Here is a 26,538-nt window from a genome sequence, read left to right on the forward strand (position 1 = left end):
TCCAATTTTTAATTGATGTTGGAAAAACACACACCTCAATTCTTTCAGAATTGAGGTTTAGATGGCTCAAAACTAAAGTTCAGAGAGAAATAGAGAGAGAGAAATAGAGAGAGAGAGAGAGGGAGAGGGAGAGAGAGAGAGAGAGAGAGAGAGAGAGAGAGAGAGAGAGAGAGAGAGAGAGAGAGAGAGACTGGGTGGGGTTCCTGACCTCCCATAGTGGGCAGGGAAGTACATACTGTGTCTTCTATCCCCCTATGTCTGTTTTCCAACATGCTTTCAGTCTTTGTCTTGGAATGAGATTACTTGGTTTTGTCCTGGCTTTGGCTGGGAGGGAAGCAGTCAAATGTATTGTTAGTTTTGGGAGATTTTTTCCTTGTAAATCATCTCTCTGTTACGCACTGTATTATGTATTATATATACTCTATTTGTAGACATTTGAGTGTATTCCTCTTAGTGGGGACCTGTGTCTAGATGAGACTTTTAGGTGATCTCAAACAAAGTACTTTGATAGTGTGCTCTTGGAATCTACATCTGTTCCCTATTTGAACCAATTCTTACCTTTTCTTGGGTGCTTTAATTGTAATTCTAGAACTTTTTACTATCCCATTTTCTTCCTTTTCACTGGCGCTGATATGATCTTAAAGTGTTGCAAGCGCTGTAAAACCCTTAAAAACAAATAAAAAACAAAACACACACACAGAGAGAGAGAGAGAGAGAGAGAGAGAGAGAGAGAGAGAGAGAGAGAGAGAGAGAGAGAGAGAGAGAGAGAGAGAGAGAGAGAGAGAGAGAGAGAGAGAGAGAGATTATTTGCATTTATTAAGTTGACTTAATTTGTGTTTTGTTTTTTTGTTTGTTTTTGGATTTACTTTTGTATTCTGTATTGTTTATCTGATGTGAAAAACTTGTAATTATATATTATGCTTTGAACATTTCTGCAGCCTGCTGACCCCAAATTTTCCAGTCAGAGAAAAGTATACGAGGAAATTGGTGTGGAGATGTTGGACCATGCCTTTGAGGGCTACAATGTGTGTATATTTGCCTATGGGCAGACTGGATCGGGAAAGTCTTATACGATGATGGGCAAGAATGAGTCAGACCAGAAAGGCATTATACCTCAGGTATGGTAGACTTGCAACTCGAGCATATTTAATACAAATTATTGGAGGATAAATTAATTAGATCGAATTTGGCAAATTTACCCTCCGGATTCAGATTTGATAAACAGAGTTTTACAAGAATGATGATTGAACTATTAAAGAAATGGATGTAATAATAAAATAAATAAATAAATAATGAGATATATAAGTAATATAAAATACGATATAATATAATAAATATAATAATAATAATATAATAATAAAATAATAATAATAAATAATAATATAATAATAATAATAATAATAATAATAATAATAGTAATCATAATAATAATAAAAAATATATAATTATAATATTAACAATAATAATAATGATAATAATAATATTAACAATAATGATAATGATAATAATGATAGTGATGGTGATGACGATGATGATGATGATATAATCTATTCTTTTAAAAAAATAAGGTTGGGGATCAACATTGTTCCATCCAGCCAATGTTAAATTTTTATCATCGAGCACACCGGCAAATCTAAAAATGATTAAACTATTGTTCACAGATTGATACATGAGTAACTTGCAAACCTTTCTTCAATTAAGGGTAATTCCATTGTCCGTTGATTCAAATGTTTTTTTTTTAGAATATCCGATGAGGCGTAATCATGAGTCCTTAACCTTTGGCCTTTGGATTTGCCATAATTTGGCCGCTGATGGCTCCAAAGATTCATCTCGATCCACAATAAAAATGTATAAGAATTTTAAAATGGCATAAATCTTTTGTTTAGAGTTTAGAATAATTCATCCCTTCATACATGTCATGTTGCCTTTATTCATTTTTGGAAAGTACAAATCTTGAATCTTTCGCGTTGATGATGCATTTTTTTTCAGATCTATTCTTTCTGCAAGTTTTGGTACGCTATTGTAATCAAAGTATTTCTTAGTCATTCTACTTTCTGCTCTGTTTTGTACCATTTGGATCTCATTGATATCAGTGTTGGTGTTTGGATCCCATACTATGCTTGCGTTTTCCTGGATGGGTTTTACTAAAGTTTTGTAGGCAAGTGTTTAAGTTTTGATGGGACAGTTATTCAGGTTTCATGTTAAAAAAACCACTTGTTTTGTTTGTCTTTGATATAATTTTTAAGATATGTGATTTCCATGAGAGGTTTAGTCCAAGATATCCAGATGATATGACTTGGTATCTAATTTTTTCCTCTGGTACTCAATGTTTACAAGTGTCTTTTTATTTTTGAATTGTCTGAATTTTGCATTTGCTCACATTGAAGCTGATAAGCCGTGTTTTCTCCCGTGTTTCCAGTTTTGCCAAGTATTTGTTCAGTTGGATAGTATTTGTTATTTTTATCTTCTTTTTTTGTAAAAAAAAGACAACTGACATATTTGTTTTGCTCTATTTTTTTCCAATACAGCTATGTGAGGATTTATTCCAAAAAATTCAAGAGGGCAATGATGCAAATACAAGTTACTCAGTAGAGGTAAGAAAGATTTCTTCAGATTTGAAAGGATGAGACATGCAGTATTATAACATTTTCATCAAAAATTTTTCTCAGCAGTGGGAGGGCGGGGTGAGAGGGAGTGGGAACAATTGTGTGAACAGTGAAGAACAATTCTATTACTAAAGTCTTCACTAGTCAGAAGTCAAGTCTCGTCCCGGGCCGTGTCAGCTTTTCTTGGTACTGATACCAATAATGGAATTCCCAATATCAATATTACACGGCTTCAACAAATAGCCTGATGACAACCCCCCCCCCCCCCCCCTACATCAACCACTATGTGCGAGACTGTCTATCTGACTTTGTAAGCTGCCCTAGACAATTCCGGTTTGAGTGTTGGTAAATGAGGCAGATTTCTTACCCCCCCCCCCCCCCCCCAAAAAAAAAAAAAATTAAAAAAAATCACATTCTCATTTTCTCATATATGCAATACAAAATGCTCAGCTTCTGGGTTTCGATATTATCCGCAAGGTCAATGCTACAATTACCGGTACTTAGTCTCGATACCACTCGACAATAGTTAAATTTTAGAAGACATTGTTGCTGATTTGAAGTCAGATGAGGAGAGTGCACCATTGGACCAGTTTCCACCCATACCACAATAGTAGCTATCAAGACCCTACACTGTTGTGCACAGCAACTTTACGAGGGCAATTCCTTGTTTGACGTCCTTCGGGCCCATAAAAAAATATTCTTTGCCTTCAGAGATAGACCACAATACCAGACTAAGCTAAATAAAGTGAACATAATCAATTTCAAAATCGGCCCTTTTAAAGGACATCAAAGTAATGGACATTGATAAAAGTCCAAAAGCTCAAATTTCGGTCAATGGAGAGAAACTAGAGAATGTCAACAATTTTGTATATCTTGGGGCAAGAGTAGAGGCAAATGGAAAATCGACCCCTGATATCCAAAGGAGGATAGCACTTGCCCAAATAAAATAGACAAAATATCAAAATGAAGGCATTAGGGAAAAGTGAAAGTGTCCGACTGAAAATGAAAATGTTAAGGACATGCATATTTCCTACAGCGTTATATGAATGGGAATAGGGGCAATCACAAAAACAAAAAAACCCAACGAAAAACGATGGACATATCAAGAGACGTGACACCCCTGAAAACATTTTTCTAGAGGGAATTGTGGAGGGTAAAAGGAGGGGAAGGAGACCAAGAGAAGGTGGTCACAAGATACCTTGATGATGATGATGATGATGATGATGATGGTGGTGATGATGATGATGGTGGTGATGATGATGATGATGATGATGATGATGATGATGATGATGATGATGATGTTGTTGACAATAATAACAACAACAACAAATGACTATAACTTGTTATACTATTGTCATTAGCTGTACTAAAAAAAAAAGAAGCGGGATGGGTCGAAACAAAAATACACATACACCACGCACACACACACACACACATACACACATACCACCACAACCACCATCCCACCGCCATAACACACATATAGATAGTATGCAGATGACGTCACTCAGGCCTTTGTTATTGTTTTTGCCATCCGCGTTTGTGAGTTGATCTCACTAAACTGTATTAACCAGACTATAAAAGTTCATGGTTACACAGAGTTTGTGTGTTGGTCCGTTATACTTCCGGATGGCAATGTTGTGAAGTCCTTGGCCAAGCGCATTCTATCTATACCACACAGACAAGTGGGCACAAATAAATAAGTGTACTTCGTAACCTGGCACTTAATTACCCCCCCCCCCCCCCCCCAGTGATTTTGACTTATTTTGGGTCGCCGATTACGAAAATCTTATTACTCTTTCAATTTGACAAATATTTTTGATTTTTTTAAAACGGATTTTAAACCGGCAACCTCAAAGGAAGCGTACTACGTCACTCGGCCTCGGTGGTCTGTCAGCTCGCAGGCAGGCGGGAAAATATCAACCATCGCCTGATGTCAGGAGCTGGGCGGAAATCCGTCAGACAAAAGTGAAATCTTCGTTTACACATTCAGTTTTCATGTTTTTTTCAAAATCGGTTATCCCACAAATTGCGAATATCCGTCTGGCCATGGGTGAATGAATTGTACGTCTACACGGACCATCTCTCTCTCTCTCTCTCTCTCTCTCTCTCTCTCTCTCTCTCTCTCTCTATCTATCTATCTATCTCTCTCTATCTATCTATCTATCTATATATCTATCTATCTATCTATCTATCTCTATCTATCTATTTCTCTCTCTATCTCTCTCTCTCTATATATATATATATATCTATCTCTCTATATCTCTCTCTATCTCTCTATATCTCTCTCTATCTCTCTATCTATCTCTCTTTCTCTCTCTATCTCTCTCTATATCTATCTATCTCTCTCTCTCTCTCTGTCTCTCTCTCTCTATATATATATATATGTATCTCTCTCTCTATTTCTCTCTCTCTCTCTCTCTATCTATCTCTCTATCTCTCTATATATATCTCTATCTATCTCTCTTTCTATCTCTCTTTCTATCTCTCTCTATCTATCTCTCCCTATCTCTCTTTCTCTCTCTCCCTCTCTCTCTCCCTCTCTCTCTCTCTCTCTCTCTCTCTCTCTCTCTCTCTCTCTCTCTTCTTCTTCTTCTTCTTCTTCTTCTTCTTCTTCTTTTTCTTCCTAATCTCTTTTCTCTTACTTCCCTCTCTCTCTTACTCAACCACTCACACGCACATGCCCCCCCCCCCCCCAAGTATTGGAGGTACATAATGGCGGATGGGCATCAATTTTTAATGACCTGCTCGTCAACGATTTCTCATTTCTTTTCTCAACTGGCGGCAGGCACAGACGCTTTTTATTCTGTCTCTCTCTCGTTCTTTCTTTCTTTCTTATTTTACTGAGGGGTTTTTTAAATAGCCTTTTCGTTATTTTCAGTAACAAAAAAAGAAGCATCAGCGTTTATTGACCTACATTAACCTAATCATAACCCCCCCCCCCCCCCCAATCATTGATAAGGAATAAACAATCAACAAAACAATGCAAAACCAAACAAACAAAATAAAAAAAATAAAATAAAATAAAATAAAAAGAAGCCCTAAGTAAACGCCCATTATTCAGTCTAATTGATAGACATACACAATGATTGACTGTCGATATCACATAAACCTGACACGTATTCGAATTTAATTGGTTTATACCTACTGGGTTGTTGTTTGTTTGTTTTTTTGTTGTTTTTTTAGGGGGGGGGGGGGGGGGGGGGCAGATTTGGCCAAATATCGATTTTAGCCCCAGATTCGTATTTATATTAAAATTAGAGAAGTTAGAAATGAATATGTTTAACTTGTACGACACTACCCCACTTCAAAAATATTTTAAAGTGACAATTCACATAAATATAGGTGAAAATCACGCATTTTGGATTGATGCAGGTTGGTAGAATTCGCCCTATAGATAGACAGGCCTATGGCGGGGCTGTTTTGATTATTTTATCCGTGTTAAATATACGACGAGTACGACCGATCTATTCAGGTCAATAAATCGATCGGATCCTTCCATGTTTGTGATGCTCCTTTCAAGTGGAGTGTGACGTCATCATGATACACATTTTTAGCTCTTCTAAAAGCTGAGAATGTGACCTCCCATAGTGAGCAGGAAGGCACTTACTGTGCCTTCTATCGCCCTTTATCTTCTTTCCAACATGCTTTCTGTCTTTGTCTTGGGATGAGATTACTTGGTTTTGTCTTGGGCCTGGCCGGATACCCTAGCTGAGGGGGAAACATTCAAATGTATAGTTCGTTTTGGGAGATGATATTTTTTGTCTTGTAAATGATATCTCTGTTATGCACTGTATTATTTTTATTTACATATTATATATGATTTGTAAACATTTGAGTGTATTCCTTTTAGTGGGGACTTGTGCTTGTGTCTGGATGAGACTTTTAGGTGATCTCAAACTAAGTACATTACATTGATAGTGTGCTCTTGGAATCTACACCTGTTTCCTATTTGAACCAATACCCCTTTGACTTACCTTTTCTTGGGTGCTTTAATTGTAATTCTAGAACTTTTTACTATCCCATTTTCTTTCTTTTTACTGGGGCTGATATGAACTTAATGTGTTGCAAGCGCCGTAAAACCCTTTAACATAAAAACAAACAACAAAGCTGAGAATGGGAAGGAATATGGAAATGTATTGCAAGTAAGCAATAGTGGTTTGAGTGATAGATCATTATTAATATTATTATTATTATTATTATCATCATCATCATCATCATCATCATCATCATCATCATCATCATCATCATCATCATCATCATCATCATCATCATCATTATTATTATTATTATTATTATTATTATTATTATTATTATTATTAGTAGTAGTAGTAGTAGTAGTAGTAGTATGAAGTAGTAGTGGTCGTCTTAGTAGTCGTAGTAGAAGTACTGGTAGTCGTCGTCGTCATCTTAGGAGGAGGAGGAGGAGGAGGAGGAGGAGGAGGAGGAGGAGGAGGAGGGTATTCATGTAGTATTATTGTAGCGACATTGAATAAAAGCCCTTTTGTAATGTCTTTTGGTTTCTCAGTATTTCGGGTCTCATCATGAACCTGTTCTGTGTGTTTGAGCCCATATGTGAAATCTTTATGTTATGTCGCTGTTCGACAATTTTTGTATATGGCCCCTCAGAGACAGGGCCCGGTTTCTGTGTAACAGATAATGATAATACCTTGCTAAACCGTGAGTAGGACGGTAGCCTATCGCAAAGTACTTTCGGCCCGAGTTTACAGACACAGCTCCCCAGCTGACAAAGGAGTCATTAAAATCTCGACTGATGTCAGGTCGGGTACACTCGTGAAGTGAATGCTCTACCACAAAGACCTATGGGGCATCCTGGGCAATAAGTATAGTTATAAACAATGAAGTGTCAAATAACAATGCAACCCCCACAACCCCCCCCCCCCCCCCCCTCCCCGGGAGTTGTTCATGATAGTCCAGATAATTTCAACATGAAAGCTGAATATTATTTCGTTGTTATTTTTATTAAAAGTCATAGACGGACTGGAGCAACGCTATTCTTGTTCATGTTCTAAAAAATAATAAAATCCAACTCATATCATGGCGGATCCATGACTATGATTTGGGATAAACAGATAAATATGATGGCGGGTACATGACTATCATTAGGGATAAACAGACAGCTGGCTACCAAAAACAGAATTTGGTCGTTAAAAGTAAAAACCGATTGTCTCCGGCACAAGAATCCAATCAATGGGACCCTGGTGCCATTGCAATAAAGTACGACGCGGGATGGGAGTTTGGGAAAGGGTTGGGGGGGGGGGGGGGGAATTGCACGGCTATCGATCTTGGCTTGATGGGTTAGAATGAATTTGATTGGTTGGGCTGGCGAGCGAAGGTTCATATCATTGGTCGGTGTACTGTTGATGCCTGATCGTCTGCTCTATGTTGTTTTATCTCCATTCAATTGTTTTAACACGGTTCACATGAAGCCAGTTTCTGTGATTCCGTGTCTTTTTCGTCGAAGGCAGTTTCCAGACGATGGTTTTAGGATTAGTAGCAACCTGTAAGAGGAAGATGTAAGGAAGGAAGAAAGAAGGATAGAAAAATAGCAATACCCCCCCCCCCCACCATAATAATAATAATAATAATAATAATAATAATAATAATAATAATAATAATATAATGATAATAATAATGATAATAATAATAATAATAATAATAATAATAATAATAACAATAATAGTAATAATAATAAAAATAATAATAATAATAATAATAATAATAATAATAATAATAATATAATAATAATAATAATAATAATAATAATAATAATAATAATAAAAACCCCAACAAACAAACAAAAGAACAAGGATAGGGAAAATATTGTATGTGACTTTCCAGCTCGAAAGCCCAGGATCATAGTATCAAAAATCTTGTATTTCGAAATTCTATACTTGTCGTTTTTGTGCTTTCACAAGCCAACTACCAAATAAACGAGACACCGGCAACAACAACAACCATTTTAATCAGTGGTTCATTAACTTTTACTGAAAAATGAAAAGCAAGCGACCGTCGATTTGGATGAGCCATTGATGAAATATCAATGTACGTGACATGCCTTGGCGTGGGCGGATGTTGACTGCTGTCATGGGTCGATAAATAACGTATTAGGCACATGGAATAACCTTTTGTCCGGCTGTCACAAAGTTGTTTTCATTCTGGCTTCCTACATTTTTTTTTTTTTGGGGGGGGGGGGGGGGCACCCTGTCTATTTATATCTGAGATGCTTTCTCGTCTTGGTCTAAATCTATGAATACTATATCTAATATGTTATATTATTGTCTGTATATGAGGCCCATAGAATATATCAAACTATTCTACACTACCTATCTATCTATCTATCTATCTATCTATCTATCTATCTATCTATCTATCTATCTATCTATCTATCTATCTATCTATCTATCTATCTATCTATCTATCTGTCCACAACAACAGCACAAGGATCTATCAATTACGGCATGTAAATCTGTCTCCAGTGCACAATGCTGGACTCTAGTAGTATATATTGACCAAATACGCTTTTCGCTGATTGCCACATTAAAAAAAAAATCGACTTTAAAATATCGACCAATTAAGATGGTCCCTACCTTTTTTTTTTTTTTTAATCTTGTTTGACGTCTCGGGTTTAAGTATTATTTTGTTGTTGACAAGTTGAGGGTCATCTTAAATCACAGAATATGAAGTTATTAATTTCCGGGCAAAATGAAAAAACCCAAAAAAAAACCCCAAAAAAAAAAAAAAAAAAACAACAAAAGGTTGACTTGCCTGTGTTGGACAGAAGGCACGAGTATTCGCCAGCATTCGATCGATACCGGTCCTGATTCAATGGCTGTCTTCACACAACATGAAATTCCAAACGGACACGATGAGATAAGGGAGATGCTTTCTATAAATAGACATCACTTCGTTTGAATGCGTATTGAAGCATCGTTGTCCAGATTTTAAAAAAAAAGAGATTTTACATAGCCCAATATCCACTAATTATTATTATTATTATTATTATTATTATTATTATTATTATTATTATTATTATTATTATTATTATTATTTTATTATTATTATTATTATTATTATTATTATTATTATTATTATATTATGCGGATTGTAATGTATTCTAGTTATAGCCACGGGATTGTGAAATGTAATTCATTCCTAAATTATATCTCCCCCCATACCCTGTCTGTCTGTCTGTCTGTCTGTCTGTATCTCTCTCTCTCTCTCTCTCTCTCTCTCTCTCTCTCTCTCTCTATATTATATATATATATATATATATATATATATATATATATATATATATATATACATATGATCTTCCTCTCCCTCTCTCTCTATCCCTCCCCTCGCCAATCTTCAAACTCTCTTCTCTGTCTGTCTGTCTATCTCCCCCTCCCTCTCTCTATTTCTCTCTCTCTCTCTCTCCCTCTCTCTCTCTCTCTCTCTCCTCCTCCTCTCCCTCTCTCCATCCTTCACAGTAGGGGGGTAATACTTAGCAAGCTCAGAGGACCTTTTTGATGAGAATTTCTACTTAGTTAAATGTAAATATATCTTAACATTTATATGACGATTGATGCTTCCTGCTTAATGGCCACGTGACCTGTTGATGCTACGCATGTCAAGCCAATGGCATGGATGTTTCGACCTACTATGGATAACTAACGTCATTTGATGAAAGATTATAGTAATATAGCACACTCAATGACAATGGGGTAAGAGCATTGTCTACTAATAGTACTATATAGATGTCTCTGGGTTTGTATGCTACAGGAAGTAGTCCAGATGTTGTACACAATGGCTAAATACAGGGAATATTCCGATTGGTTGAAGGGTGAATTCATGCTTAATGCACTTCACAATACTTATTTTATCTGCTCAGCTGTCCATATGGAATCCTATTTTCATGAGATACAGTACCAGTCTCTTGTAAGGCAATCCTTGTGTTTAGGACTTTCAGAATCCTGAATATAATTTGGTCATTTGGAAAGGGCATTAACCGTGGAGCGTTGCATAATGCTGGGTACATAGTTTTGCAATCATTGTTACTCATCTCATGTAGTTCCATATCTGAAGCAGACGTCGGAGGTCATCTTCCGCCAAGCTGATCTATCTCTTGCCAATTCTATTAAAGCAGCGCCACCTTTCTCAGCTTCATCTGTCCAAGTTCTTATCCCTTTCAAATACGTTATTCTTTGTCTTCCTCTTATTCTTTTTCCATTCATCTTTCCAGTCAAGGCGAGTATTTCCAAACCAGGGTGGCGGATAATGTGTCCTAAAAATTCCATTTGGCGTTTGATGATTTTTGTTATCAGTGATCTTTTTCTGTTTGCCATTTCTAAAATTTCTTCATTTCTTTTCCTTTCCATCCATGACACCCTCATCATTCTTCTGTAAAACCACATTTCCACTGCCTCCAGTCTTTTAACCATGGTCTTGTTTATGGTCCAGCTCTCACAACCATATAGCAGCACAGACAGTACATAGCAATCCAGGACTTTGATTTTTGTTTTCATGCTAATATTCCTGTTTTTCATAATTGTATGCAGCTGGTTGAATGCATTCTTCGCCATACCTATTCTTTTCTTTATTTCACAATCTGATTTTCCATTGGATGTTACATTGAAGCCTAAATATTTGAAACATTCAACTTGTTGTATTGTTTGTCCTCTGCTTGTTATTACACAGGCTGGTGGGTTATTATTTTTAGATACCGTCATACATTCTGTTTTAGATATATTCAGTTCCAGTCCCATATTTTCACTACTCCTGACTACAACATCCAGTAATTCTTGTAGTTCATGTTCAGATTCTGCCAGTAGAACCGTATCATCTGCATACCTCAGATTTGTTACATTCTTTCCTCCAATACACACCCCCTTCTTATGTTCGATATCTCTTAATATCATTTCACTATAGAGGTTGAATAAATCTGGAGACAAAACACACCCCTGCCTAACTCCTCTTCTAATAGGTGTAAAACTGCTTAGTTCGTTGTCAACACGCATTGCTGCTTCTTGTTCCCAGTACAAATTCCGTAATATTCTTAAATCTTTACCATCAATGTCCAAGGATGATAGAATTTTGAATAGTTTTTCGTGTTGTACTTTATCAAAGGCTTTTGAATAGTCGATGAAACACATATACAGATCTTTATTTACTTCAATACATCTTTCCATCAGCATTGATAATGTGAATATTCCATTTCTGGTACCCTTGTCCTCAACAAAACCAAATTGCATCTCCCCAATTTCAGGTCGTATTTTATTTCTTATTCTTAGTAAAATTATCTTCAAAAGAATTTTTGTGAGGTGGCTCATTAGGCTAATAGTTCTGTGTTGTTCACAATCAACTGCCCCTGGCTTTTTTGGTAGTGCTATAAAAATGGATCGTTTCATATCAGTTGGCATTTTTCCTGTGTCATACACTTGATTTAGAAGGTTTGTGATGAATTCAATCCCCATTCACCCAGGCCAGTCAAGGCTTCAATTGTTATGGCATCAGGTCCTGCAGCTTTTCCATTTTTCATGCTTTTCATGACGTTCCTAACTTCATCTTTCATTATAGAAGGCCCTTCCAGTTCTTTTATCATAGGCATTTCTCCTCGATTATCAAAGAAAAGTTCTTCAATATATTCTGACCATCTGTTTAGAATGCAGTCTTTGTCCATGATGGTGTTTCCACGCTTGTCTTTGATGCATCCACTTTTAGCACCTGATTTAGTTTTGTTTGTCACTTCTTTGATTTTCTGATGGAAGAATTTGCCATTTTTTTCTTTGCAGGACATTATATAGTGACATTGTTCATTTATCCAGTCTTCTTAAGCTTCGTTGCATTTTCTTTTTATCTGCCTGTTCAGAGTCTTGTATTTTTCTTCCTGATTTTTGGCCTTTCTTGTTACACGTTCAGTTAATGACCATGCTCGATTTTGCTTGATTACATTTTGTTATGAAATGAGACACAGTACTGCTGAGTGATAGATGCAACCATATTTAATCTTCAGTAGTGAACTAGTATTGCTCCATAGGAAATAAACAATAAATAAGGTTTTGTCCTATCACTCATGTCATCAAACTTCTCAACCACATTTTTCCCTATATCTCTTGTATTATCAAAACTTCTCATCACATATTGCAAAGCAAAATCCACCTTATGCTTAAAAAACTCAAATTTTTCTTTAGTTTATAATTTACTTTATCTCCAGGTTAGCTACTTTGAAATCTACTGTGAGAGGGTGCGAGACCTTCTCAACCCCAGCAACAAGAATACCCTTAGGGTGAGGGAGCACCCACTGCTTGGACCCTATGTGGAGGACCTGTCCAAGCTGGCTGTCCAGTCCTTTGGAGACATCAACAACTTGATAGATGAGGGAAACAAAGCCAGGACAGTGGCTGCCACCAACATGAACGAGACCAGCAGTCGGTCTCACGCTGTATTTACAATCATTCTCAGTCAGAGACGGGTTGATCCTACAACCAAGATTGTTGGGGAAAAGGTGAGTGAAATGTCAGATTGTTGGGGAAAAGGTGAGTGAAATGTCAGATTGTTGGGGAAAAGGTGAGCGAAATGTCAGATTGTTGGGGAAAAGGTGAGTGAAATGTCAGATTGTTGGGTAAAAGGTGAGTGAAATGTCAGATTGTTGGGGAAAAGGTGAGTGAAATGTCAGATTGTTGGGGAAAAGGTGAGTGAATTGTCATATTGTTGGGGAAAAGGTGAGTGAAAGGTCAGATTGTTGGGGAAAAGGTGAGTGAAATGTCAGATTGTTGGGGAAAAGGTGAGTGAAATGTCAGATTGTTGGGGAAAAGGTGAGTGAAATGTCAGATTGTTGGGGGAAAGGTGAGTGAATTGTCATATTGTTGGGGAAAAGGTGAGTGAAAGGTCAGATTGTTGGGGAAAAGGTGAGTGAAATGTAAGATTGTTGGGGAAAAGGTGAGTGAAATATAAGATTGTTGGGGAAAAGGTGAGTGAAATGTCAGATTGTTGGGGAAAAGGTGAGTGAAATGTCAGATTGTTTGGGAAAAGGTGAGTGAAATGTAAGACTGTTGGGGAAAAGGTGAGTGAAATGTCAGATTGTTGGGGAAAAGGTGAGTGAAATGTCAGATTGTTGGGAAAAGGTGAGTAAAATGTCAGATTGTTGGGGAAAAGGTGAGTGAAATGTCAGATTGTTGGGGAAAAGGTGAGTGAATTATCAGATTGTTGGGGAAAAGGTGAGTGAAAGGTCAGATTGTTGGGGAAAAGGTGAGCGAAATGTAAGATTGTTGGGGAAAAGGTGAGTGAAATGTCAGATTGTTGGGGAAAAGGTGAGTGAAATGTCAGATTGTTGGGGAAAAGGTGAGTGAAATGTCAGATTGTTTGGGAAAAGGTGAGTGAAATGTAAGACTGTTGGGGAAAGGTGAGTGAAATGTCAGATTGTTGGGGAAAAGGTGAGTGAAATTTATGATTGTTGGGGAAAAGGTGAGTGAAATGTCAGATTGTTGGGGGAAAGGTGAGTGAATTGTCATATTGTTGGGGAAAAGGTGAGTGAAAGGTCAGATTGTTGGGGAAAAGGTGAGTGAAATGTAAGGTTGTTGGGGAAAAGGTGAGTGAAATATAAGATTGTTGGGGAAAAGGTGAGTGAAATGTCAGATTGTTGGGGAAAAGGTGAGTGAAATGTCAGATTGTTTGGGAAAAGGTGAGTGAAATGTAAGACTGTTGGGGAAAAGGTGAGTGAAATGTCAGATTGTTGGGGAAAAGGTGAGTGAAATGTCAGATTGTTGGGGAAAAGGTGAGTAAAATGTCAGATTGTTGGGGAAAAGGTGAGTGAAATGTCAGATTGTTGGGGGAAAGGTGAGTGAATTATCAGATTGTTGGGGAAAAGGTGAGTGAAAGGTCAGATTGTTGGGGAAAAGGTGAGCGAAATGTAAGATTGTTGGGGAAAAGGTGAGTGAAATGTCAGATTGTTGGAGAAAAGGTGAGTGAAATGTCAGATTGTTTGGGAAAAGGTGAGTGAAATGTAAGACTGTTGGGGAAAAGGTGAGTGAAATGTCAGATTGTTGGGGAAAAGGTGAGTGAAATTTATGATTGTTGGGGAAAAGGTGAGTGAAATGTCAGATTGTTGGGGAAAAGGTGAGTGAAATTTATGATTGTTGGGGAAAAGGTGAGTGAAATGTCAAAACTGAAATGTGAAAAATGAGGGATAAAATAAGAGAATATGATAATGACAAGCATTTACTCAACAATTGTTATCATAACATAGTGCTCAGTGGCAAAGTAAAAAAAAATAAAGAACAAAAAACAAAACAAAATGGAAAGACAAAACCGAACTTTGGATCATTTTGTGTGTTATTGAAATTCTCTACAGAGTGGGTCCCTTGGCCCCGCAATTAATATTTAAAAAATAACATATAAATCAATTCCTAATCAACTGTCTACACAGGTTAGCAAGATTAGTCTTGTGGATCTGGCAGGCAGTGAGAGGGCCGACTCGACCGGTGCCAAAGGAACCAGATTGAAGGAAGGAGCCAACATTAACAAGTCATTGACTACATTAGGAAAAGTAATCTCAGCTTTGGCAGAAATGGTTAGTAGTGTTTTTGTCTTGTTATAAATAGTTTGGACAATATGTGTGATTCTTATTAACATTACAAGTTTGTTGGATTATCTATATTAAGCCATGGAATGCCTTACCTTGGTATCGGCATTCTCCATGGATTATCTATATTAAGTCATGAAATGCCTTGCCTTGGTATCGGCATTCTCCATGGATTATCTATATTAAGTCATGGAATGCCTTGCCTTGGTATCAGCATTCTCCATGGATTATCTATATAAAGTCATGGAATGCCTTACCATGGTATCGGCATTTTCCATGGATTATCTATATTAAGTCATGGAATGCCTTACCTCGGTATCGGCATTCTCCATGGATTATCTATATTAAGTCATGGAATGCCTTGCCTTGGTATCGTCACTCTCCATGGATTATCTATATTAAGTCATGGAATGCATTGCCTTGGTATCGGCATTCTCCATGGATTATCTATATTAAGCTATGGAATGCCTTGCCTTGGTATCGGCATTCTCAATGTGGCATGAAAAGGTGTTATTTGAAATATTAAAATGATTAAATATAATAAGGAGTGTTATAAAGATGTCACAACAGTTAAGAATTTTCATCTTTAAACTATATTTTTTATATTCTCCAAAAACCTATGACAGAAATCTGTCGTGGAAGACATATTTCAATCAAAAAAGTTCATCAACAGAGACAATATTAAACTCTCATCATCATCTAGCAGCTCATCCAATTTGGAAAATACCAAAACCATTTAATGTTGAAACAAGACATATCTTCTATCTGTCTTAGGAGAATCAGATATAGTCTTGATTTAAAAAAAAACAAAAAAACTCTCCATGCTTTCTTTATAGGATAACAAGTGATTTTTGAAATATCTTATTTTGTCAATATTTTCTCCTTCTATTTTTTATAGATTTATAACGGATTTATTTGTTTAAAAGAAATATAATCTGAAATCAAATTGACTTTCTTTTCCCCTTACTTATGCAATTTACTCAGACTGGTGGAGATCTGAAAGTAAGACATTACGTGTTGTAAATTGTATCACTATGCACAATTTTATGTTTTCAACGTTTGCTGCTTTACCTCTACCCTGTGGAGAATTGCCACGTACTCATTACACACCATGCCAAGACTTGTCTCAGTTTTAAATACTCCATGATTCATTAATCAATCCGTTAAAAAATCCTTTAGATTTTAGAATTTGATTAATTCATAACAAGCCATTAAAAATGTTAGTCTAATATGACATCATATCATTCTATTTTCACCAAGAGAGCAATAACAGCAATTTGATTCCGGATTTAAAACGAATCCTGTAATTTATATTTGTTATTGGTGAATTAGCTCAAGACTGCTGCTACAACCAAAAGGATAATTGGGAAAATGATGATATTGGTGAAATTCCGTTTCATGTTTAAAAGATGAATGCAGACTTGGCACTTGGATAGACAGGATTGATAGGAATGGTGTGGCTTTCCGTTCGGAAGGTCCTGGATTCGAGCCTCGCTCGGTGCATTGTTGAGTCCTTGGAAAAGGCTCTTTACTCACATTCTCTCACCGTACTCAGGTGTAAAATGAGTACCTGGCTGTTAACAGCGTTGTCTCTGTCAGAAAAAACTTGTATGATCGCTTAACAGCAGGCATCATGTCTCGTTCTGCAAGCTACGTGTTACTGTTGGTCAGGGACCCTTTGTAACGCGCTTTGAGCATGTTTAGTGGATATTATGCATATAAAAAAAAAAAAGCTCAAAGCTCAAGGTACTAATTCAGATCTAAGACAGATGAACTAAAAGCGTTTGAAATGTTTCCCAATATCTGGTCTAGTTGAATTTTTACTATCATCGTTATTCATTTCATAATTAATTGCAGGCCTGTCAATCTGATACTTGAATAATTCGTAGTGCTCAGGAGAAAATAATTATGCCTTCTTATCCATAATTATTAATGATACATTTACCCCTCAGAAGGTTTCATAACACACTTAAGTTCTAAACACATGAGCTCTTGCATCAGTCTTTTCTTTTCAATATTTTTGTTCAAATTAAAAATGTAGATATAATTCTCTATTTGGTGCCAAAAAATTGTCTTTTCTTAGAATGCTTTGGTAGAAGTTGAAAGGTCATAACCCAGCCAATGACCGTTCTTAATAAACCAAACACATAAGGAATATGTTAAAAATGAATTACTTGTATATGAAGCTTAAATTAACCCTTAACAGGTGAGGTTTATTTCACATTAACCTGACTTCATGTATTATTTTCACTAGAGAGTAGCATTAAACAGCAATGTGAATTAGGCTTCATTAAAGCCTTAGTTGTCCTTTTGATGGAAACATTAAAAATTTAGGCAAGAGGTTAAATGACACCAGATAAAAAGGTTTTGGTTTGATTAGAAATTTAGTCTTGCGTAAAAATTGAATTGAAGAAAATATTCACAGAATCAAGTGATGGCTTTTACCCAAGGATAGATTGTGTAATAGGGCTTAGGAGCAGTAGCGAGAAAATCTGGTAGAGCTAAAGCAGAACATTTTAAGTGTTTTGATCCTTATCTTCTTATGTTCAAAGGGGCAGGACGAATCTTCTATCATGACTTTTAGGTGCTTTTCTGCCTTTCTGCTTTTATTTATTGCATTTCTGTCACTGGGTTATTCAGGATTTAATTTTTTACAACAGCTAAAAAATAAAATGGAACATATTTGATCCAGATGTTTCTTTTGGTCATTATTTTGGTGTCGTAATATCAGAGACTCAAAACAGGCATTTTTTTCAAATGGTTGAAAATCATTTTTATCTAGATGCGATACATCAAATCAAAGTCATCATAACGTCTGTTTAAAGCGACAGAAATTTGGATACATTTTGGTCCACAGGCCTTATGGCTTTGAAGGTCTAATTAAAAAAAAAACCCAACAAAAACTGCGCGACTTCAATGATATTGGTACCTATTTCATTTTTTAACCAAGAATAGTTTAGGGATGGAAAAATGATAACAACACGCATATACAAACTCTTCCCATTCATAGGTTCTCAACAAAAAAAATCCAAATAAATCTTTGGTCCTTGCATATTGATCAATTTATAAAATGACGAAGGTTTATGTGATCTACCATCCCGCTATGGTATTATGCTGAACAATTGTTCAAGAGCTCTATGTCTATATTCTTATCACACAACCTTACCCTCTTTTTTACCCCTGAAACTTTAATTCCACTTTTGCTTGCTTATACAATTATAGTGGAGGAAAAATTACAGTAAAGTGATGATAATATTATATGTAATTGATAATATGTAAAGATCATGCTCTTTAAGAGTACAGCGATTTAAGAACAACAAAACTTTGGATTTTTAAATCACAATTTACAGTATTTATGACTGTCGTCTTTGACATTTTAATTGATCAATATTTGAAGGACAATTTTTCTGGCAGTTTGCAACCAAACTTTCACCCCTTTGCCAAAAATGGTCTTAAATGAAATGGAATTCTTGTGAGTTCAAAGTTTCTATTCTAGGATAATTAATCAGTCTGCTGCACAGAAAGTACTCAGAGACTTCAGAAGGTAAATTTAGTCAAAGCTGGGGATTTGAATACTCAACCACATACCTGCCACTTGTACAAGTTTAATTACTAACGACAATGTAATTATTGCACACAGAAGTGGATAACTTACTTATTGATATATTTAAGGCTGAGAATCTTCTGCCTAAACCCGGATTTCCGCCTAAATGATGGTTTATCTCCGCCCATCACTATCACAATTCTGCCTTTTAAAAAAGACTCACTACAACCACTACACCAACATCCCTACTACCACTACTTTTACAACCACCACCACATCATCTTCCCTACCACCACTACCACTACAACAACCACCACATCATCATTTTTTTGACCACCACTACTACTACAACCACCACCACATCATCATCGTCCCTACCACTACTACAACCACCACCTCATCATCATCCCTACCATCGTAACAACTACATCTACCATCACATCATTCTCACTACCACCACATCACCATCCCTACCACCACTACTACTACAACCACCACCACATCATCCCTATTATCTTAAAATATGATTTTTTTTATCGTAAATATCTTATTTTGCATGACTTGATGAGATCATCATTTTCTCTCCCACAGTATTCCATGTCAAAAATTATGTCCAAATTTTAGTTTAGGAGTAAAATATAAATCATTCGACGAAAATGGTATTAATATATTTGTTTAACCTTTAATTGAAATTGATAAGTAGTTTTGTGTACACTGAAAACCATTTTGCCCATTCCATTCCTTTTGTCATAAGATCTTTTCTTCAGTTTTTCATTGGTTTTGTGACTATTTTCATTACTTTAATCCCTTACAAGTCCAAATTTTTTTTTTTAAATGAATGTTGGGCATTATTTTTTTAGAAGATATGCTTCTTTTCTGTGGTTGGCTTGAGAAATTACCGTCTTAATGTGTTATATCGGTGTCAATGTTTGATTGATTTTCATTTATTTTCTCGGTGTTGATTAGCCATGTGTGATAGAATTGCTTTTTATACTTCACTGAATGCTTTTTTAAGGCCATTGAAACTCATCTAAAGCATTTTTTTCTAGACTGATGCGTCCAGGTATATATGGTAGTGATTTTCCACAAAAAGACTTGCTGTGGGATGTCTGTGGTGTTATACTTATATGATTCTGATTGGTATTTAATTGTTTCTGAGTGACTGGAGTATAATGATATTTCAGATGACTTTATCATCATAGCTTGTCGCTCCAACACCGAACCCACTCCACAGCATCTGGGGAGGAGACTCTTAGGTCATGCTCAGTACAGCTGTGCTCCATCATCTCCTCTGGGCATCCACATCGACATAATCTAGTCTCAGCCAGCCTTCAACACAGAAGGACTGTCATCAACCAAGATGAATTTATAAAACAAAAGCCTAAATGTGTCGTCTTGGAGAAAAGGAGATGATTTGGATGTGTGGTTAGTTCATTTTGGCTGGTGTTGGTTGGTCATTGATGGGAAAGATGTTTCTATTTGGAGTCAATTATTTGCTCTCATAATTTTGAATCCTCTTTTGACCACATAGTGTGTCAGGTTGTTTGAGCAAATAATTCAATTTAACCGTGCCAGCACCTATTTGTCATTGATGGTTGATACTGCAATGTTTATAGTATGTTCTGTAACCTTTTTGGGTGTTTGATTTTGTTCTTGTAAAGAGGTCGTAATTGATGGACAGATTGGGAGTAGATATCGAGGTCATACACAATATTGGGTTTTTAGATTTTATTGACAATAAAATCTTATGCAATGTTTTTTCCTTAATTTTCATGTGTTTTTGACTGTTGTCAATGAAATTTCTTTAAGTCTTTGTTTAAAAGTGGTGATGGCAGCAATACCATTATTGGTCTTTCTTAATGATTCAATTCACAAACTAAAATGAGACTCATTGAAACTCATTTACAGTGTGTTCGCTTCAACAATCCATGATTTTTGTTTGTTTGTTTATTGATATTCATATGATTTATCTTACCGCATAGGGACATCAATTATTTAGTATTGCCTTATCAGTTTTAAAGTTATGACCAATACAACTGTGTGAGAGGAACGGAAATGGTGAAAAAAAAATATACAGAACTGACAAAACCAAGAACACATCAAGAAAATCAAGTGCCAATATATTAATAACACACAAGAACATCGATGCACACATCTACATTTGATATTAAAATCAATGCCACACTGCTGGTGAATTTTGAAAAACACATTTTTTAATTTAAAAGCACCAAAATTTACAAGCACTAAAAATTAGGTCCTCTTTTTGCGATATATAAAGAAAATTATTAACCACAAGAATATCAAAATTGGACTGATGTTAAGAAAGACAACTGTTTTTTCAAATTAAGATAATAAAGTGAAAGAGGCTTTTATTGTTTTCCCGCTATTCCAACATAATATTATAAGACCATAAATATCTATAATTGCCCCCATTGGACACAGACTGCCCAATACCTCCACCAGACCTGCCTTTTGGCTCCAGCTACAGAACGCATACACCTTGATAAATCTTGTTGAAAAGGAAAGTTAAGTTCCTCAGAACTTATATTCAGGACTTTGGAGCATTTATGGATCATGCTAAGGGGCAAATTATCTATTTCTAAAGATTTTTAAAGTGGATTTTTCTTTTTTCCCCTCGGAAATGACGACTTTTTGAAACATGAAGTAGTCACTCTGCTCCACTGACTTCACGCAGTTAGCTAGCAGGGAGGGTAAAAGGCCCCATGGGAGTTCCATCTGACCTCACACAGTTAGCTAGCAGGGAGGGTAAAAGGCCCCATGGGAGTTCCATCTGACCTCACACAGTTAGCTAGCAGGGAGGGTAAAAGGCCCCATGGGAGTTCCATCTGACCTCATACAGTTAGCTAGCAGGGAGGGTAAAAGGCCCCATGGGAGTTCCATCTGACCTCACACAGTTAGCTAGCAGGGAGGGTAAAAGGCCCCATGGGAGTTCCATCTGACCTCATACAGTTAGCTAGCAGGGAGGGTAAAAGGCCCCATGGGAGTTCCATCTGACCTCACACAGTTAACTAGCAGGGAGGGTAAAAGGCCCCATGGGAGTTCCATCTGACCTCACACAGTTAGCTAGCAGGGAGGGTAAAAGGCCCCATGGGAGTTCCATCTGACCTCACACAGTTAACTAGCAGGGAGGGTAAAAGGCCCCATGGGAGTTCCATCTGACCTCACAGTTAACTAGCAGGGAGGGTAAAAGGCCCCATGGGAGTTCCATCTGACCTAGGGCTGATTCCACACCAATGCACCATTCAAGTCATTAGAAACCAATTGGATCACGGATGAAAAATTGTAGCATTGTCATAAAACAAAATGGGAGATCTACAGATGACATCAACAGTTGAGAATTATGTCCCAAATCGTTGATATAGCAAATAGGTGTTTTGAAATAATCAAAGAGAAGACATTTTTCAACAATATATATGTATATGTATATATATATCAATCAATGGGTTTGATGTGATTATTGTAAAATGTCAGACTGGTCTTGCGTTTACATATAGCTGGTACGAGAAAAAAAATTGGAAAAGTTTAGTAGAAGCCTGAAGATGCAAGATTTTGTAAGATGCAAGTTTCAAACTTTACAATAATCAAATATATGTACCAGGTGGCTGAGAATATCTGTTTCCTGTTTGGTAGTTTTGTGTGTCTGTTCTATTTATTGCTGCAATCTATATATACGTTTTTTACAAATTAAATATAAATTCTCATTGTGCTAAATTTCACGTAATTTCAAAAATTACATAATTATAGATAAATTATAATTTAAGTGTTGTTGAAATGTCCATGGCAAAATAGTCAATTTTTGATTTTTTAAAATGTTCGTCACTTTTTGTTTCAGTTGTTTGATTATGGTAGGAGCTCGGAAAACAAAATCTTCTTATCGAGTAGAAAATCAGATTAACTGAAACTGAATAAAAGAAAAATCATATTCCTTTTACTGAGACATATTTTATGAAATGTAATGCATTCATCTAAAATGCATTGTTATTGCCACTGCCTTGGTTTGTAACAACTTGACTCAGATGGGGAAGAAAATGAAGGATTACTCTTAGTGCAAACTAGAAACCTGTCCAAACAGATTTCATTTTCTGCTGACATTCTGTCATAATTTGAAATGGTTATCTCTTATTTTCATAAACTTTTGTCGGAAGGACATTCCAGAAGTGATAATTCACTGAATTGCAGTCTGGAGAATTTGGCGATCAAGTTACTTTTAGAAAACAATTAAAAACGGAACTTTTTTGAATAATTTGATTCCTAGTATATAATTTTTGATTAGCCTATTCTTATATCAATGTGTGCTACCTGGGTGGGGTTCCTGACCTCTCATAGTGGGCAGGGAGGTACTTGCTGTATCTTCTACCCCCCTGTATCTGTTTTCCAACATGCTTTCTGTCTTTGTCTTGGAATGAGATTACTTGGTTTTGTCCTGGCCCTGGCCGGATACCCTGGCTGAGAGGGAAACAGTCAAATGTATAGTTAGTGTTGGGAGATGATATTTTTTTTCCTTGTAAATCATCTCTCTGTTATGTGTTATTATATTTATTGTTTTGAATTTATAATGTAAGCATTTGAGTGTATTCCTCTTAGTAGGGACTTGTGCTTGTGTCTGGATGAGACTTTTAGGTGATCTCAAACAAAGTATTACGATAGTGTGCTCTTGGAATCTACATCTGTTTTCTATTTGAACCAATTCCCCTTTGTCTTACCTTTTCTTGGGTGCTTTTATTGTTTTTCTAGAACTTTTTACTCTCCCATTTTCTCTTTTTTTTTTACTGGCACTGATATGACCTTAATGTGTTGCAAGCGCCGTAAAACCCTTAAAAACAAAAAGCAAAAAATGTGTATATGTTGATGTACAGCACCTGTGAGCACTTTGATTCGAAGTAGCATTATATACTTTCATTATTATTATTATTATTATTATTATTATTATTATTATTATTATTATTATTGTTGTTGTTGTTGTTGTTGTTGTTGTTGTTATTATTATTATTATCATTGTTATTATTATTATTAGTGCGGCGTTCGACACGATAGACCATTTGATTCTAGTCGAGCGTTTCTCCAAAACGTTTGGATTGTCTGGAACAGTATTGAAATGGTTCGATTCCTACCTTATCGGCCGTACACAAACAATTCAAGTAAAAGGAATAAAATCGGATATTTTTAAGGTTGACTTTAGTGTGTCCCAGGGATCTGTTCTGGGTCCCATTCTCTACACTTTATACACACAACCATTGGGAGGTGTTATAAGGCATCATGGTGTACCATATGTACGCTGATGGCACCCAGCTCTACCAATCCGCAAAACCAAACGAAATTAAAGGGTTACTGAAATCGATAGAGAACTGCATTGAAGATGTGAAGAACTTGATGGTAGCTAATAAACTGAAAATGAACGATGAGAAAACAGAACTCCTATTATGTAATCCTAAAAATAACATTTGTCAACAAGACCTTTCCATTTGTATTGATGATGTGAAAATAACGTTTTCTGAAAACGCCAGAAACCTGGGAATTTATTTCAGCAGTGACCTGTCCATGGAATATCATGTGACACAACTTTGCAAAGCACTGTATTGTGAAATTCGCCGTATTGACCAAATTTCGGCATTTTAAAATCAAAATTCCTTAAAGACTCTAGTGTCTGCTTTTGTTTTTACTTGTTTAGACTATTGTAATTCACTCCTGTCTAATTCCCCAGGTTTCTTACTTGATAAACTGCAGCGGTTTCAAAATCAAGCTGCTAGAATAGTTTTAAGAAGAAATAAGAGAGAACACACGACTCCAATGCTTATGACTTTACCCCAGCTTCCCATTAGGGCCAGGGGGCTCTTTAAGGTTGGAGTCATGTTTTTTTCACTGAAGCGCCTCTGCTTATCTCGATGATCTTGTCGAACCATACGTTCCGCCCCGTGCATTAAGATCAGGTGATCATCATCTGCTTAAAGTGCCAAAAAAGGGTAAAAAACTCTCTGACAGATCCTTTAGTCACTTTGCACTGACTGTCTGGAACAATCTCCCCTTATCTCTTCGTGACGTCCCTACTGAACTCGCTTTCAGGAAACACTTAAAAACTTATTTATTTCGAGAATTCTTAATTTATTAGTTATTTTATTTGAGACGATGATCACAGGATAAGTATATATATATATATATATATATATATATATATATATATATATATATATATATATATATATTACTTTATTCTTTAAATATGTTAAATAGTTCGATGGTGGAAGGTTTGTGTGTGTTTGTGTGTGAGTATGTGCGTGTGTGTGTTTGGAGGTTATGAGAAAGAAGGAGAGAGAATGAAGGAGATGAGAGAAGAGAGAGAGAGAGAGAGGAGAGAAGAGAGAGAGAGAAGAGAGAGAGAGAGGAGAGAGAGAGAGAGAGAGAGAGAAGAGAAGAGAGAGAGAGAGAGAGAGAGAGAGAGAGAGATGAGTGAAGGAGAGAGAGAGAGTAGAGATGAAGAGAATGGAGAGAGATGAGGATGAAGTTATGTATGTAGTATGTAGTATGAGAGAGATATAATTGGATTATTATTTTATTATATTTATTTATAATAATTATAAATTATATTATTATTATATTATTATTATTATTATTATTATTATTATTAATTATTATTATTATTAATTATTATTATTATTATTATTATTATTATTATTATTATATTAATTATTATTATTATTATTATTATTATTATTATTATTTTATTATATTTTATATTATTATTATTTATTATTATTATTATATATTATTTATATTATTATTATTATTATTTTATTATTATTATTATTATTATTATTATTATTATATGTTATTATTACTATTGTTGTTGTTGTTGTTGTTGTTGCTGCTGCTGTTGTTGTTGCTGTTGCTGCTGCTGCTGCTGTTGTTGTTGTTGTTGTTGTTGTCGTTTTTGTTATTATTATTATTATTATTATCATTATTATTATTATTATTATTATTATTATTATTATTATTATTTATTATTATTATTATTATTATTATTATTATATCATTGTTATTATTATTATATTATTATTATTATTATTATTATTATTATTATTATTATTATTATTATTATTATTATTATTATTATTATTATTATTATTAGCTCCTGAGCACTAGCATAAACATTTGTTACCTTAAGTATTTTGAAATAATCCTTCATTTGCTTTTCTGAGTGGGGTTGTGGGGTCCATAGTGCATAGTGGGCAGGGAGGTACTTGCTTTATCTTCTACCCCCCTAGTCTTGGAATGAGATTACTAAGTTTTGTCCTGACCCTGGCTGGAGTCCTTGGCTGGGAGGGAAACAGTTGAATGTATAATTATATAGTTTTGGAAGATGATATTTTTTCTCTCTGTTTTGTTTTTTTCATTTTTAACATATGATTTGTAAACATTTGAGTGTATTCCTCGTAGTGGGATACTGTGCTGGTGTCTGGGTGAAACATTTAGGTGATCTCAAACTGATAGTGTGCTCTTGGAATCTACATCTGTTCCCTATTTAAACCATTCTCCTTTGTCTTACTTTTCCCTCGAGTCCTTTTAATTATATATCAGAATGTTTTTACTATCCAATGTTCATCCTTTTTACTGGCGCTGATATGACCTAAATGTGTTGTTGCTGGGTGGGGTTCCTGACCTCCCATAGTGGGCAGGGAGGTACTTACTGTGTCTTCTATCCCCCTATATCTGTTTTCCAACTTGCTTTCTGTCTTTGTCTTGTAATGAGATTACTTGGTTTAGTCCTGGCCCTAGCCGGAGTCCTA

General features: G+C 35.8%; 1 protein-coding gene across 1 annotated transcript in view; it reads left to right on the forward strand.

Annotated features, from left to right (window-relative positions):
• LOC144971402 (kinesin-like protein unc-104) overlaps positions 1 to 26,538 on the forward strand; it is a gene marked incomplete in the record, with an annotated part of 118,171 nt that overhangs the window by 23,874 nt on the left and 67,759 nt on the right. Inside the window, 5 exon segments of the mRNA XM_078912245.1 lie at positions 939 to 1,118; positions 2,529 to 2,594; positions 12,826 to 13,116; positions 15,037 to 15,180; positions 16,177 to 16,194. Coding sequence (XP_078768371.1) covers positions 939 to 1,118; positions 2,529 to 2,594; positions 12,826 to 13,116; positions 15,037 to 15,180; positions 16,177 to 16,194 — 699 coding nt within the window.

The sequence above is a fragment of the Berghia stephanieae genome, chromosome 4 (genome assembly GCF_034508935.2).
Source record: "Berghia stephanieae isolate SIO BIC M18660-M18661 chromosome 4, UCSD_Bste_1.3, whole genome shotgun sequence".
Classification (NCBI taxonomy): Eukaryota; Metazoa; Mollusca; class Gastropoda; order Nudibranchia; family Aeolidiidae; genus Berghia; species Berghia stephanieae.